Genomic DNA, 16,879 nt, shown 5'->3' with positions numbered 1-16,879 from the left:
GCCCCGCCCCGTCGGGCTCGGCCCCGCCCCGGACTGCGCGCGGGGGCCTTTTCCAGCTGGGACCTTCGTGCTCCACTGCGGGAATGTGTGTAAATGTCTACAGAGCGGGTGCCAGGGGGATGGAGCCAGGCTCTTCTCGGTGGTGCCAGGCAATAGGACGAGCGGCAAACGGGCAGAAACTGATGCACAGGAAGTGCCACCTGAGTACGAGGAAGAACTTCTTTGCTGTGCGCGCACTGGAACAGGTTGCCCAGAGAGGTTGTGGAGTCTCCCTCACTGGAGATACTCCAAAACCGCCTAGACGCATTCCCGTGCCGTGTGCCCTGTTTGAGCAGGGAAGTGGGACCATTTGATCCACTGTGGTCCCTTCCAACCTGGCCCATCCTGTGATTCTGTGAATTTCTGACCTGAATTACCGCGGCTGCCCCGCCTGTGGCCGGCCGGCCCGCCTGTAGCGCCATCGCTGCCCAGCGAGCCCAGGCGGAGCCGTGAGGATCCCGCCATGCGCTCTGGGCCGCGGGCTGTGCTACAGGGACCGGCCGCAGCCCAGGTACTGAACTGCCGCCGAACCAGGCCGCCGCTCCAGCTGGGAGCAGGAGCAGGACGATGGTGCCCGGATACCGCGCCCAGTGTCACCGCCCCGAGGCGGGGAGAGGTCACTTGCCCCCCACCCCTCCGCAGGTGCAGCGCCCACGGTGTGTGCCAGCGGTGTGTGTGTGCCCGCGGTATGCGGGGAGGGGGCGGAGCCGGGCGCGGCGCTCCTGCGAGCGGAGGAGCGTCCCGCCCGCCTGGGCTTTCCTGTCCGCCCCCCTTTCCCCTGCCCGCCCCACTCCGGCGTGTCGCTGTGGAACGGGCCGGGCCCGGAACCCGGCGGCGGCGTGGAAGATGGATGCAGGGGAGGCCGGCGCGGGTGGCAGGGCGGGGAGCAGCGCCGACAGCCTGGCCGAGGAAGAGGAGGAGGACGACGACGAGGGGGGTCCCGGCAGCGGGCGGTCCAGCCGCACCTCGTCGCTGGTGAGCGGGCTGCTCACCGAGCTGTACAGCGCCGCCGAGGCGGCCGCCCCTTCGGGCAGCGCCCGCTCCCGCGCCCTCCGTGAGCTGCAGCAGCGGCCGAGCCAGGTCAAGTACCTGCGGCTGAAAGGTACAGCCCGCCCCGCCTGCCCTGCCCTGCGCTGCCGGGGCTGGGAGCTGCCCCTGCCGCCTCGCTTTCCCTCTGTGCCTGCTCGGAAGTCCTGACCAAGGGTGCCCTCCGCTCGCTATAGCAGCCTTTCTGCATGGCCATGGCTCCCAGAAGCTTCCCGTGCGCTGTTAGCTGAGAGCTCCTTCAGACCAGGGCCTCCCGTGCTGTTCCTTCCTCCTTTGTTCCAGGTGCTGTAGAAGCAAAAATGGGGTCACCTGCTATTAATTTCTGTGACAGATTGCACAAGCTTTTGTTTCTGCGAGTTCAGTGCTTTTCCTCACAGTAATGAATCAGTGACCAAGTTTCATTTCTTTCCTTTTTTTTTCCTTAGTCTAGCAGACATGCGGTGTCATAAGAGGTAGTTGTTTTTGCAGGTCCTTTTAGTTCTAGTGCACCTAAACTAAACCAGTCAGTTGTAAGGCTTATTTGCAGGTTGGCATGTCTTCCAGAAAAGAAATAAGTGTAATAAAAGGTGTAAATGCTATAGTCAATTAACCAAAATCTAAATGAAATTTTCAAAGAATTCTCCTCAAAGCTAAGGAACCTCAACAGGGCATGTTTTTGAAGGAATAAGACTTGCAACTCCAAGTTGATCAGGTGAAGAGGGCGGCACAAAGGCCTCTTGTCTCCTGATGTTTAATCATTCCTGCTTTTGATGAGGAGGAAAAAAAAAGGAGGTGAATAAATGCACCTGTTTTTCAGACCTGTGCAAACAGCTGTCTGCTTCCGTGTTTGGCTTCTTAATGAGATGAGACACCATCTGATGTTACTAGGATGTAGTTCACGTTCTTCTGTGTGTCCTGGAGCAACTTGGGACTCAAAAACCACTTGCTTGTTGAGGAATATATTTTGTAGTATTTCAACTCATTACTTTTGCTGCAAAGTTAATTGTTTTCACAGGGACAACTAACTGGCATGAGTGAGAAAGAAGAAAACTCAGCTCACTGCTTGTGTGGTGACTGTAGAAGTCAATATGAGTGCAAATTAATCTTTTTGCTCTCAAAATCCATGGATTTATTTTTAAATCCCCTTGTCTGGTACAAGTGATTGAGAGTTTCAGCTGAGCAGCAGGTGCTGAAACAGGGTAGTGTCTATAAAATACAGGTGTGGTTTACCACTGGTTCCGCTCCCCTTGCAGTCATACTTTACTCTTCACTAGCCCATGTTTGATGGTCATTTCAGCCTAATTTGTCTTTTTCTTTAAGCTCTCCAGAATTACTGAAAAAGTTTTGCCACATGAGCTGAGCTGTTTACCATCCCACTAATAGTAGCTTTTTCTGGATGCATAAATATTTTTCTCATTAGATCAGGTTACCAAAGTATGGATTTCTTGCACTGATTTTCCTTCTAGCATCAGGGGGGCATGGTTGCATTGAAAGTGATAGGATTTGAAAACTTAGCTGCAGGGAGCACACTTCTGTGTAAATGCTGGTGACAAGCTGTGCCAGGCTATTACAGGGGAGAGCTGAGGAGGTCAGTGTGTGATAGGCAAGATCCAGGATTTCACTGGTGGGGTGAGCCTCTGAGAACAGAGCAGAGGACGCAGAAAAATAAATGGACTTAAGATTTATCTCCCCAACAGCTCCCTCTTCTGGACCTGAAGCTTGTCACATAGGGGGCAACAGGAATATCAGAAGTAAACTAAGACGCATCTGGTGACACTGTGACTGACCAGTGGAAATAGCTGAGGCCTGGACTGAAGCTGTCCAGTTGTGTCTTAGTGGAGATTCCCACTTAGCACTCATTCTGGACTTGAATTTGTAGCTTTGCAGGCAGCTTCTTGAATGTGTTCCTTTGTTACAAATGCACATCTTCCCCATGCACAGGCAGCTTTTTGAATATACTGTATTTAAAATTTACCCCCGGTTGCACTATTATTGGATATTCTGGCTACATCTGTCACAATTCTATGAATTTATAATAGCATAATTATTAAGATTCATATGCTGTGCAATAAATGGAAGTACTTTAGTTTAAAAGAAAATTAAAGACTTTGGCTCAGATCCTGAAAATATTTATAATTGGGAATTACCCCAGTCAATAGAACTTGTAATTTATAGAAAGCTTGTAAATAAATGTCCATGGGGCAAGTCTCTTTGTACGTCAGCTACAATGGCCTGTTTGTAAGTGTTTTGGCCTGTACTGAAGTTGTTTTCTCTGTTTGTTGGCAGATGTTGATGAATTAACAACTATAAAACAAGAACTGAATTACAGAATTTCTATTCAATCAGCAAAGTTGCTTCGTCTTCTGAAGCAGAAAGACAGGCTTGTACAAAAAGTCCAGAAGAATTGCGACATTGTTACAGCTTGTTTGCAGGCGGTTTCCCAGAAACGCTGTAAGTACTTTCTGTGTGCTAGTGTAAGTAGTTTGTTTCATTAACATGGGCAGTATTTCATTCAAGCCTTCACACTTCATTTAAAGTCAGGAGGCCAGGCTGTGCTATTTCTTAGATATGCCTGGCTCTTAGTGATGTCAGTGGCACCTGGAAACAGTCAAAGTTCAACTACCTCGGCTGAGTAAGCTGCCATAGCCTCAGCTGTGTGTAGTGCTGTGGCACCCTCACTGTAGGTTGTCTGCCAGGCTTTTTCAGCTTTAATTAAACAGACAACCTGAGTTGAATTTTTTTGGTGTGCTTGCTGTGTGGAGCTGTCTGCTTTCATAGTGTTATCAGGGAGATGCTAGAAATAGAAATTATTCTCACTGGCAGCTATAGACAGCATATGAAATTGTCTTCCCAGAGCATTGTTAATAGCATGTAACTCATTTCTGTCAAGTTGATCAAAGATGAGGAGTATTAATAAAAACAAGCCTACTTCCCTCAAACCTCTTTATCAGTACCAGTGTTTTGGGAGGTTCTGCGAGAGTGCATGGGAAAGAGGAGAGATCTTACTCTTTAATTGTTTAGCCTTTTTTTCCAGAACAGTGAAACCTTTTTATTTGACTTGGCAAAGTTGTCATCTTAAGATAGGCTGAAGTGCTTTCGATAATTCTGCTAAAGTAAAACTGCATGTAATGTCATGTGTAAAAATAAATAGGAATTATGCCTTTAGAAAGGACATGTGAAAATAACCTAAAATAACCTAATATTCCCTATCTTATTTTTTCATTAACATGCAGCGTGACAGGTACAGAAATGTTCAGGTACAGTAAATAAAGCATGATCTTTTCATAAAAATGTCTGCAGAAGCTTTGAGATGCATGTAAAAATTTCATTAAAAGAATTTTACTGTAGTGGCATGTGCTAATGTAGTTTAGTTAAGGGCTTGTCTGTTAATGTGAAACTTCACTCTTAAGCATTTGAAAGTGTTCTTTTGTTTTACTTAAACCTGGCACTTAAGTTTTTGGCTATCATGTGCTATGTAGGCATGTTTCTTCTTCTCGAAAACTTTTTTTTTATTAACATCAGCTTGATAACCAAGTTCTCAGTGCCATTAGCATGTAAGCATATACTGTAGTCTCCTTTTAAATGAGACTTCTTGAATTTTGAATATGTTTCAAGTATTTAGAGGATTTGACTGTAAGTTCTGGGGGTCTGAGCCTCATTTGTTAGGTAAAAACATGTTACTGAAAGGGATGTGGTTTTCATGCTAAATATGAATGTGATTTTGCAAATTTCAGGTGCCATTTTACACTGAAATTAATGGGGCATTATGTTTATGGTGTGCTGGTAACGACTGAGATAGCTGAAGTAATGTATTTTATTGCCTAATATCCATGCATATGCATGCAGGTTTTTTAAGACTGTGTAGATTTGTGTATTGCATCTGAGTGATATATTTTAATTATTAATATAGCATATTTACCTAGTGGTGATTTTCAGCTTATGTTTCTCAAAAACTGGATGCATGTGTTCCACGGCACCAAAACCTTAGTTTTTTCTTGCCTTAATGTCTAATCCAAAGCCACTGGGATGTGGTGAACAACTTCTGATAACTGCAGTTGCTTTGGAATAGATCAAGACTGTGTTTTTATTGCTCAGTGTAGATGTGCTAACATTCCAGCTTTTGCTGTAGGATGTATAACTTGAAATTTCCTGGTAATCCTGCCTTTGAGGCAATGTTTGATAACAGCTGTCCAAAGGCCAGCATAACTGTTCTTCCCTCCAACTGTTTATTCTTGTCTTTTTACTATTTCCTGTGTAGTAGTAGGAACCCCTGGATTGGAATATAATGAGTCAAATTGGAGAGGTGATTGGGTAAACTAATTTCTTTTCTGTAGCAGTTCCCTGTTTCCAATTTCTTCAGGAGGTGGTGGAAGTGGCTGTATGGGAGAAGTGATTGCTAAGAGTAACTTGATTATGTAGTTACATTCTATGTAAGTTTCCGCAAAACTTACACTAAGAGTGGAAAGATCTATTTTCTCCTCTCTTAACCATAAAACCCCCCCAAACATTTAATGTGATGGAACATTAAAAATTGCATACGTCCCCCTCGGCCTCAAAATGTAATTTTTCTGTTCACTAAAGCCCATGGAAACTAAATATTCTATAGACTACCCTCTCACTTTTAAAAATTCAAAGCATTATTAATTTCCTGAAGTTTTCATTGTTCTAGGTTTTTCTGGTGAAGGTAAATACTTGCAGCATAATGTTATGTGCTGTAAAGCTTTATAATGTGGTTTCATGTTGAGCATTAACATTATGACATTCTGTAGAAGTGACAAAATTTCTTGAAGTTGCATTATCATTAATTCTAATGTTTCAAAATACAAGTGATTCTTCACCTGATTTATATAGAGTTTCATGGTATGTTTATACTATTGTCACACTGGGAATTTTTTCCCCCCACATAGTGAAATCTCTGTGGAGAGCTAGAACTCTAGTTTTCAATTAACCTTAAGTTCACATCCTTATGTTTGAGTGCTACCTTTAAGCAATCTGTACAGACCAATTGCAAACAATACTTTTTCATGAAGTTATGTCAGACCCTTTTTGAATACTGCTTGACAAATTAACTCTTAAGGGTAACTTCAGTTAGTTTGGAAATTACAGGGCTGATAAATTTGATTATTTTCTGATGAAATGTCTATTGTGCTTTAGTCTGCTTTTACAGAGAGAAAAAAACCAGGTACTGTTTAAAAAACTGTATGCTTAAAACGGTGTTCAGTGTCTGAAAGCTCAGGGTCTGTGAGTTTTACAGCCCACAAAGGAAGGGATCCACTGCTCAGTCTTTGACCTCTGCTGGCTCTTGGTCTCTGCTGAGTGCACAGGAGAGGCCTGCCCCCATCTTCCCCCCTGGCAGCTTTAGGAGCCCATATCTGACTTGCTTGTCCTTCAGACCCACCAATACCCAGCACAGGGCCTGCAGCATTTCAACCCCTGAGTGGTCAGAGTAAATGTGGAGGAACAAGCAGTTGCCAGGAACAACTTCATAACTTATTGTGTTTCTCATTACGCTGTTGACCCTTGTCCCTGGTAGGTGGTGTGCGTTTTGCATACAAATAGGTATTACCACAGAAGATAAAATTCACTACAGAGTGAAATGCATTTTGGTCAGATGAATGAATAGCTATGGCTCTGTTGAGGGAGGATAAATTGTTCTGCTGGATATGTGATAAAATCAGTACACTGTGCTGTACTTCTAGTTTGCAAGATGTATGACTCACTAGTTCCATTTCAATAATAATTTTTTACCCAAATTTAAATAAAATACTCCAGTGAAGAAAATCAGTAAGAGAGAAATCACAGTGATGGCCTCGTGACAAACATGGCACATGTTTCTCTTACTCTTGTGATTTTGACTTATTTGGAGTAAGAAGATATAAGTCTGTTCTGGAGCATTGTGAACAATCTTTCAAGTCCGCCTTAAAAACTAAGCAGAGTGCTCTATGTACTTAATTATATCATTTGAGAAAAGCAGAATTCGATAAAAAAATAAATTCAGGTTTTGAGGTTGTCATCTAAAGAATATGCAAAAGGCATCTCTGTCTTTTATCTCCCTGTATTTTATATAGTGCCAGCTTGCCTACATTACTAAATATATTTTGACTGATTGAATTGCAAACCAGAAGTTCCTTGAATCACAAAATTTCCTTACCTGTCATTTTAATTAAAACAAACAAACAAACAACCCCCAACAACCCAAACTAAAAACATGTATTATCTATAAATTATTTAGAATTAAAATAATCCAACTCAATTGTAACTCAGTCTGGCTGGAGGCAAGCAGGAATGCTTAAATCTGATTCAATATAAAATAAACTGAAGCTATAGTAACAGAAAGTTAATTAATATTCTCTTGTATTTTAATGAAGAAATAATTTTATTTCCCAAATATATCATTAATTTGGTGCTGTATAGCTATGGTGCTATGTACCTATAATAACTTTAAATGGATTTCATGCCATGTTCAGAATGGCATGAACTCCTAGTATTGTCTGTTGTAATACTTGTTTAGAAACTATGATTAAAGTATGATTCTTCTGCTATTTCAGCATAGCGTCCTGTATAGATTTCTCTAAGATAACAATAAGCATTAGCTTTCTAGTTTTTCTTTTCCTCCTGGTTTGATTTAATGCAGAGCCAGTAGAGGGAGACAGAATATTTTATTTTGTGCAGGAATAGAGGTGTATCTCTGGTTTTCATAGGTTGATGGCTTTCATATCCTTTCCTTAAACATGAAGAGAAGTGCTTTACAAATGTAGTCAGGCAAGAATTGAATGAAAAGATTTAGCATCTGCTTGTCAAATAAATGTTATTCACAAAGGAAGTATTAGGTTCTGTATATGAAGTGGTTGAAAAATGGTGACAAATGGACTTTTAATTATAACTGAGATCATTCATTCCCACATGGTTGTGAATGTTATTTAGAAGCTCCTGATTGAGTGAGCTGAATATTTTGGAGTCCATCTACAGAAATTTAGAAGGTTATGTTTATACTTATTAGCCCTGTTAGTGATCTCTTTGAGTGCATCTTAATTGCATAGAAAGCCATCATGAACTGCACCGTCTGAGCACAGATTGATACCCTGCATGTCCTCGAGGGGTGGGCAGTTTCCTGGTAGAAGATTGGACTATGAAGCCTCCTCAGCTTCTGAGAATGAATTATTGTCTCTGTAGCATCAGCTTTTCTCACAGGCTATGGAACTCAGAGGAAACTGGGAAAGCATTGCCTGCTGTTGTTTGGTTAGGAGAGAACTGGGCAAGGTCACCATGATCACATGTCTCTGGAAAAGTGTAACTTAGGTATGTTAAAGTACTCACATATCTAGATTAAACTTCTGTTTTCTGTCTCATTCCCTTCCTCCATTTAGCTGCAGTCCTGTCACATCTGTGTCTCGTCCTATGTTTTTTTTCCCTTCCAAACTCTTTATTAGCTTTTCTTACTTGACTCAGTCTTTAAATATTGGACTTCTAGGCCCTGTTCCATTTTTTTCCATCCCTGTGTCTTGTCTACCCTGCAGTGTCTACCCAGATGACTCCCCAGTCTTGAATTATCTTCACATTATTCCTTGGTTGTCTTCATATGTTCTTCCTTGTCTTTTTTCTGCATGCACTAATTATCTACTCACACATTTTCTCCATCCCTCCTCTTCCCTCAACATTTGTTACTAAACCAAGGCAGAAATTCACAAATTTTAGTTCATAGGATAAAAGTTTGGTTAAAGGTGTGAAAACAACTTTAACACAATATACTGTGGGAACAGCTAATACTGATTTGATTGAACGTGAACTTCACAAGGTTCTTGGAGGAGAGGAGAATTTTTCACAATGAAAACAATCAGCCATTGAAATAACCTCTCCAGGGAAGTGCTGGATTCCTCAAAAAGGGATGCTTTTAAGATTCAACTGGACAAGATGCTGGGCCATCTTGTCTAGACCATGATTTTGCTGAGAAAGGTTGGACCAGATGATCCTTGAGGTCTCTTTCAACCTGTGATTGATTTCGCTCTGGATCAGATGCCTCTTAACATGGGACAAGCACTTGTGTATATGTGTAGTGGGTTTCTGTGGCTGGGTTTCAGTTTTATTTATGTGTAATAATTCATGCAGATCAAATTTTGCCTGTGGCTTATCTGTCTTTTCTCACTCGTTTCCCAGTAATTTGATGTACTTTCACAGTTGTATAAATATGCTTTAACCTGGAACTTTTCTGGTTTAATTTTTTAATTTCTTTATTGAATTGCTTTACTCAATGAATGTTGCTACTATGGCAGTTTTGACCTACCCCTCTTCCCCTGAATCTCCACTGTTATAAATTAGGGGGCTATTTTTTAGCTCATATTTACTTTTCATGTTCTTCACTTTAACATCTGAAATATATATTAAAGAGGAGGATGTTCTCTATTAAAAAATAAAAATATTAATGTCTGTGTGATTTCCAGTGTTGCATTTGCAATTAAAAGAGAGACTATCGTGCATGTGCTGTGCTGATCTCCAACTCTAATTTAGATTTCCAAGTGGATGTGAAACAGGTCATTCATTTAGAAAATCATTTGTCATTTTCAAGGTGTTGATAGAATAGATTTTAAATCTTACTCAGTAGCTCTGATGTTTGAAGGCAGATGAATTTGCTTCAGTAACATTTTATAGCAAGAGCCATTTAATTGATCTATCAAAAGTGCATTCCTCTTTTGATGCAGTTAACATAGGAGGTTTAGTTCTTATGGAGTCTGATTTCATGTGAGTCATTCTCAAATGACTTAGTTGGCTGCATGTTTCAGTTCAGTAGCTTTCCTATTATCTCATGTGTATTCGTGTGCTTGGCTACATTACTAGCCTACCCTTCTTGGGTGCTAATGAATTTGATCCTTTAAATTGATGCTGTGGCTTTCTGAAATGCATACTTAAGAAATGTTGTTTGTGGCTACTTCTTTTTTTTCCTAATGAATTGTTGTTAATTTAGTTCTGCCTGATCTTTTGTCCTTTGAAGTCTTCTGGTGGCGAAAGGGAAATGGAATGAAACATAATCATGAGCTTGAAAATGTCATAGTCATCTTGTTTGTTTAAACTGTGTCCAAAGATAGGCTGAATTTTCTTTATGGTCACTTGCCTACTTGTAACAATACATGTGGAAATAAATAGAATATTGCTATTCATTTTTAATTATTGCTCTTTTCATCAAACTGTTAGTTGTGCTGCACACAGCAAAGTCTTTCTCTATTCCTTATGACTCCAGATGTGGAGTGGTCTGAGCACTGGTTAGCAAGGATTTTCTGATCCGTTTTGTGTCCTGTGCTGGTTTGCAAAGAGTGAAGTAATGGACCAGTTAGAAAAGGAGAGAACCTGTATTCAGGAATGCTGAAGCTTGGCTCAGTGGGATGGTAGCTATGTGCTTGGTCCATAAGATGCATTGGGCCACTGGGTAGGAGTTCTTTTGATCTGGGTGGTGAAGTTCACCTGCTGGTCCCTTGGAATGGGCTATGCACAAGGGCAAATGGCTCTAGATGTGTGATCTTAACTGACTTGTTCATTGTTATCCAGTATTATTAATAAATTGTGTGATGTTAAAAAATATTACTGGAGAACCCTTCAGAAGGGCATAAAATTGGATGCCATTTGACTAACGTTTCATTCAGCTTCAGCGAGCCAAGATTCTGGGAAATGTGAAAGCTTATTCTGTTGCAATGGGAGCTGGACTGAGAAGGATTATTTTCTTGTTAACACTAGACTTGGAGGAGAAGGACTGCAAGCAGTAACACTCATTGCTGTGCCTCAGGTCATGAAGAAATGTTTCAATGAGTAGGTGTGTGTCATGTTTAGTATTTACTGATGTAAATTAGATTGTATATTCTGGGTATCAATCACTCTGGGAGAAAGAAAAGTGTTAAATATCATACCAGCTGTGTGGATAGCAGACTGACAACTAAACATTAGCGGAATAATCCTGAGGAGTTTTTACTTAGTGAATTCCATGGTTACTGTCTTTTGATGAGAGTATCATCTTGGAACTGGTCTTTGAGAGCACAGCCAGGATGCTGGGACTCAGGGAAGTAGTTTAACAGAGCAGCAAGTTACTAAAATTCTGGTACAGCACTATCTCTCTCACAGGATATTCTTCTAGAGAACTATCAACTAAGTTCCCAGACTTAAAGCGTAACTGTGCTGTTGATGGGATGTGCACACAGAGCATGATCTTGTAAGTAATGAATTTTGACATCTTTGATCATTTGATGAGCAGTTGCATTGGTAAGCCCTACAGGGAGAGACCACCCTGTTTCACTGTCTCCAGCCAGCTCTTCATGATGATGTGTGCTAGCTCCAGAAAGCTGACTGATGTGTGACTAGTTAAAAATACTTCAGCTGACTGCCATCTTCTCTTGCCAGTATTCTCCACTGTAAAAACAAAGCTGTAATATGAATTCTAAATTGACAAACTGTCCAGTCAGTTTCCTTGCAAACCTGGCAAATTTTGTGATTGTTCAGATTTGGTATCCCTCAGTAGCCACTTTGGTGCTAATTTCAGTTTCTTAACTCCCAAGATGAAGCAAAATTTCTTTTCTGATGTTGAAGATTTTTTTTTTCCTTTTATTTTTTTCCTGGAAAGAAAGGCTGGCTTGCTATCTAATTTGGTCATATCTCAACTGAAAAGTTTTTGTGGTCTGTGCCACTGTAGAATATCAGATTAAAAAGATGTCAAGAACTAAGTGATTAGACCTTTACAGAACCTGGAATCCTTACTCTGAGGGAAATTTTACTTTAAGGATACAGCAACTAAAATATCTTATTCCAGCATGAAATAAAACACCCACTCACAAAATTCTGAAAGCTTATATTTAGAACCAAAACGCTTTGTTCAGATGCCTTTTTCATTTCATGTCAGGTAATGAGCCATTTTCAAGTAAGGTGATAAAATGTTTAATCCTAAAAAGAGTCAAAATTATGCTTTTAGCATTTGGAAATATGTTTTAATCAAATATGACAATTTGCTGTAAAGGACTTTGCTTTCCACAAGCTGTTATTTTATGGCAGAGCTTTCCATTAAAGCAGTTCCAACCAACTTTGTTACAGAGATCTTCCTGGGATTGTGCAGCCAGCCGTCTCTGCAGCTCACTCCCTGACTGCTCAGCACTGGGATTGCCAGGCTGGTTATGGAGCTGAGGACCCCACATGCATTCCTAAGCCATATATTTTCCTTCTGAGTCTTTAGGGATTATATGAATCCTTACTTTTTTGTGTCATGTACTTTCCTAACTTCTTTGTCCCTAACTCTCACCACTGAAATGTTTTACCTCCATGAAAAATACCTCCCGGCTCCCCCAAAACACATATCATATTCCATCATTGACTGAAATTTGAACGGTTCTTGAAAATGGTTTTTATTATGGGCTCCTTCTTATTTATGGGCTACGTTCCTTCTTTATTATGGGCTACGTTCTTCAGGATTTAACTAAGCTAACTGTCCTGGTGGCTGCTTCAGCTGGTGTCAGGAGCCAGAAATAGGATTGCCTTTGCTACAAACCCTGGGAGTCTGTTCAGGATCTAGGTGCTTACAGTTTCAAGTGACACGGGGCAGTGCTCAGTATCAGCATGGGGGGTATAAGACTATACCTGACTGACGCTTTTTTTCTTCTGAGTATCATTTGACCGCTACCATTAATAGGAAATTGTCTGCATTGGAGTTGGGGTCACTGCTGCTGGTAAATTCCTGGAGACAGTGTGGAGCCTGCTGACTAAGAGACCATTATGTCCTTGAGGAATGTGCTGCCTCCTGCTGCTGTTCCTTTTCCAGTCCAGTAAGCCACTGTGTCTGGAGAGGTGAGATTTTCATGGGAAAGGTGTTTGGGACTAGGTGGAAGCTGAGCAAATGAGCATCTGACCTCAGGCACTTGTCTCTGACAGGAGAGAGCTTTCAGTCACCTGTTCACTTCTGCCCACTGAGCATCAAACTTGGCCCCAAACGTGCCTCACACAGAAGCAAGTGGATGTTGATTGCAGTGGCTTACTGTTTGGGACATACCAGCCCTTCACCCAAAGGAGCGTGGTGAGATCTGGGAGACACTGGTCAAACAGCTGTGGTGTCCCACTTCTGTATAAGCTTGTGGGCCCTGTGAAATGGAGAGCCATAACCCTGCATTCTTCCATCTTGCCCCACGCTGAATGCTTGTCCTGGGAAATGGCAGACATCTGGGGTGAGGGTGAAGTGGGGCTAAATTGACCTGTCTGAAGTGTGTTGTGTAGGTGTGTTCTGTAGCTGGCCCCAGCTGCTGAGGTGGAAGGGGCACCCTGTGACAGTCACCTGAGGTGGTGAGAGAATCAACCACTGCTTACCTAACAACAACTAGTTTTATTTGTTCTCTCCCTCCCTAATAAATAGTTCAGCAGTATTTTTTAATGATGTAGAAACTTGATGGAATAGTAATAGCTGAATGTGGTTACAATATAAAAAAATTATTCTTGCAGAACAAATATTTCATTGCTTATCATGGAACCAAACAGTAAATTCAGTAAATCGTACTGTAAGAACTAGTCTGGCTGCTGAATCTAGGCCTAGTTTGCAGCATAAAATGCAGATTCTTCAATATAAGGATGTATAGATTGCAGAGTCACTATTAAATTCTTGTTCTGCAACATTTGGTATAGGATGTTGTAACTACTCTTTGTCAGTGTGCTAGCAGCTGTGACAACAGTGAAATTGGTTGAGTTAGTGCTACACCCGAGATTGTGTTTGTTTTGGGTATGCATACAACTTGGACATTGACTGCTTAGCTTCTTTTCTGTATTCTTCTGTGTGACAGTAATCCTGTCACTGTTGCAAAGTCATAGCTAACTTTACAGGATTAGTTTTGTAATGCATGAAGAGTTTTGAGTTCACTGAATTACGCTTCTCACAGCAGCTGTGCCATGAGAAGTTGATGTATTGGGAGAGTACTTTTTACATAAAATGCTCCCTTAGTATTAGAAACAGGAATTAATGTGATAGATTATTGTGGGGGGGGCTTTTTGTATTACTTATCAAGTACTATTTGTAGTACTTATATACTAATATGCCTGGGCAAAGTGGTTCTCAAACCAGTGATGTCTTATTTCTGTAGTACTGCGGTAACTTTGGAAGGTGGATTTGATTAGCTCAAACTGAAGAGGCATGCAGTCATCTGGAGCAAGGATGCTGCTGTTTGCTGACAACAGCCAGAACAGCCTGTTCTCTGTCTACAGTCCCTGTCAGTCAGTCATGACATCAGAATTGACTGTCAGACACTGCTGTGGATATCCAATCAGTGGTAAAGTTTAGTTAGTCTAATAGTTCCCTGAAAAACTGGGAAATCTTTTATATAGTCACCCAGGGATTATTGTGGTTAAATGAGAGGAGGTGCCAATTTCCACATAGGTTTAGGAACAGTGTGAAACAGCTCACCATCCTGCAGACCAGCATGTCTGTCTGGGCAGGGTGAGTGTTGACCATGGAGGGAGGAGTGGGGTGCAGGGCCCCCACTGAGTAAAGGGGCCTGAAAAGTGCTTGTGTGCTTTGCTGGGAGGCATTATCAGCATCCATGGTATAATCTAAGAGTTCGTTTTGTTGACTGGGAATTTGTGAGGAAGCTGACTGCACAATCAGTGGTGCCAAAGGCCACGTGGGAAGGAGTGTTGTGCGACAAGTGCGCCCGAGTGTATTCATATTTCACAGATCTTTAGACACTTTTGAACTGACTGATCCTGCTCCGATTCCTGCAGGTAGTGAAAAGCCATGGCATCTGTGGCAAATGTTGGACAATCAGGATGTCAAGATTGCTCTTGTGTATAAACTCGCATCAAGGGTTACTGTGTGAGCTGCATAACTACAATACCGTGTCATTGCAGTCTTTAATCTCTCTCTGACAAACATTTGGATGTAGAAACAGCCTGAGAAAAAAAGTTGTGTGATTAGATTGTATGCATAGTCTTTGACACTTGCCTAACTTAGCACTACCTCGTCTTTTATTCTACTGGGGGTCACACTTCAGTACAAGTAACTGCGCTGTTCTTTTTCCCACTGAAACAAACTTTTTTCTTTTTTTTTTTTTCTTAAACCATTGTGAACTTGTAGGAGGGTTAATGGGGCTTCACTGAAAATACCTAACAGGGTACATGGCCTTAAAGTAACACAGATGCATTTTATGTCCAAGTGGCACATGCTAAACATTCTTTGGTCCGGTTAGTCTTTGAAGAGAAGATTTCCTGAGTACTAAAGATCAAATGGAGGATAACAGCTACCTGGAATAATTAGTACTAGGAACAGAGTGATTTATGGAGCATCAGGCAGTGCCAGCAGCTGTGTTTCTGCAGCTTTGTGAGATAAGCTTGACATTTAAAAACAAGGTGCTAGAAAAATGGGCTGTGAACTTAGTCTATTTGGATCAATAGTCCTGCTTATAGTTAAGTACTGGAGCATCTCTGGAGGAAGAGTTAAATGAGAACCTCAGATTTTAAAATGCTTTTCTGCTTGAAGCTGTTAATAACCTGAATGTGACTTACTGAGCAGTAAATGAGTGCTCTTCATATATCCTTGGAATCTGCCAAGGAAGTCAAGTCTATGTTCCATCTCCATGTTACATCATCTTACTTACAAACCTATCATTTGTATCTTATTTCTTAGTAAAAATTGGAAACTTCTTGCTATGTTTTGCCAGCAGTGAAACAGCCTCTAAATTTATTTCTCTATAAATTATTGTTACCTTCCTAAAATCACAGCAACCTGGTACTGATCAGTGTTTTCCCTGCCATCCATACAATACATATGGCCAAACTACAGAGCATGAACAGTTTTTGGTTCTTGGGTTGGATTAGGCATCATTGATAGCTAGCTAACATTTTAATGTGGTGTGGGTTTTTTTGTGTGTGGTTTTGGTTGTTTGGTTTTTTATGTTGTCCTCCTCCCCCCCACGTGCTGGTTTAAAGGTAAACTGGCAGGGGAAATGAACCCAATTCAAAAGAGATTATAAGTCAGAATAACAATTTAATAAAAATAATACAATAAATACAATTACACAGACAAACAATTGGTTTTAACCCACAAAACCCAGCACCCTGTGGCATGAACAGTGGTGTTCGCTGGGCCCCCCTTCCCATGCTGAGCCCCACGTGGTCCCCCTGAGTCCAAAAGTAAAAGGAAAGGGAAAACCTGTTGGTGAGAGTGGTGATTGCAGTCTGGTCGAGAGCGGTGACTGCAGTCGGTTGGGAGTGGTAGTCGCAGTTCGGTCAAGATGGTCTCAATCTGGTTGAGAGTGGTGGTTGCAGTCCAGTCCAAGTTCCGGTCCTTCTCTGGATCCCATGGGTGGTACAGAAGTCCCAAGACCCCAAGATTATATATCCTCAGGTTCAGGCAGGAATGCCCAGTACCTCCCTCAGAGCGGGGAGTTCCACAATGGGTGTGAGGACACGAGCATCCTCCTATCTCACAGGCCTCTGAACACCCAGCTTATAGCCTGAGGGGTCAGGTGTGCTCTGGGCAGTTGCTGTAAATGGTCTGTTGATAACAGTTTCTGGGAAATGGCATGGAAGGGTATAGAATACACAGTTTTGGGTTACACCCACACAGTGATGAGCTGGTCCCAGCTGTTCTAACTAGGACACCCCAGTATGTTACTACCAATTCTTGTCTTGTCCAGCATTCATTGGCAGCAATAGATACTGGGCCTTAGGTCCTGAAGGAAAAATAATTATACAGTGACTCTAAAGGAAGTGAGAGTGGGGGAGTAATCAATGTACATAACTGATATATTTTTAAAACATATATTAATATGAATAATTGTGGACACAGTTCTGTTACACAGAAACAGAAACA

General features: G+C 41.6%; 1 protein-coding gene across 6 annotated transcripts in view; it reads left to right on the top strand.

The window, feature by feature from the left end:
* The first annotated feature begins 820 nt into the window (after positions 1 to 820).
* Positions 821 to 16,879, top strand: part of TBC1D30 (TBC1 domain family member 30) — a 58,788-nt gene continuing 42,729 nt past the window's right edge. For 3 of the 6 annotated variants that reach the window (XM_027660433.1, XM_027660419.1, XM_027660406.1), the window contains exons 1-2: positions 823 to 1,141; positions 3,352 to 3,516. In XM_027660433.1, the coding sequence (XP_027516234.1) occupies positions 886 to 1,141; positions 3,352 to 3,516 (421 nt within the window). In that variant the 5' untranslated portion in view covers positions 823 to 885. Of the gene's footprint in view, positions 1,142 to 3,351; positions 3,517 to 4,304; positions 4,323 to 16,879 lie in introns of those variants that run through there. The other 3 variants (XM_027660416.1, XM_027660425.1, XM_027660470.1) reach the window with 3 other exon arrangements.

This window comes from Corapipo altera, unplaced genomic scaffold, assembly GCF_003945725.1.
Source record: "Corapipo altera isolate COAL_440 unplaced genomic scaffold, ASM394572v1 1, whole genome shotgun sequence".
NCBI classification, from domain to species: Eukaryota; Metazoa; Chordata; class Aves; order Passeriformes; family Pipridae; genus Corapipo; species Corapipo altera.
This window is presented reverse-complemented; position numbering and strand designations above follow the sequence as displayed.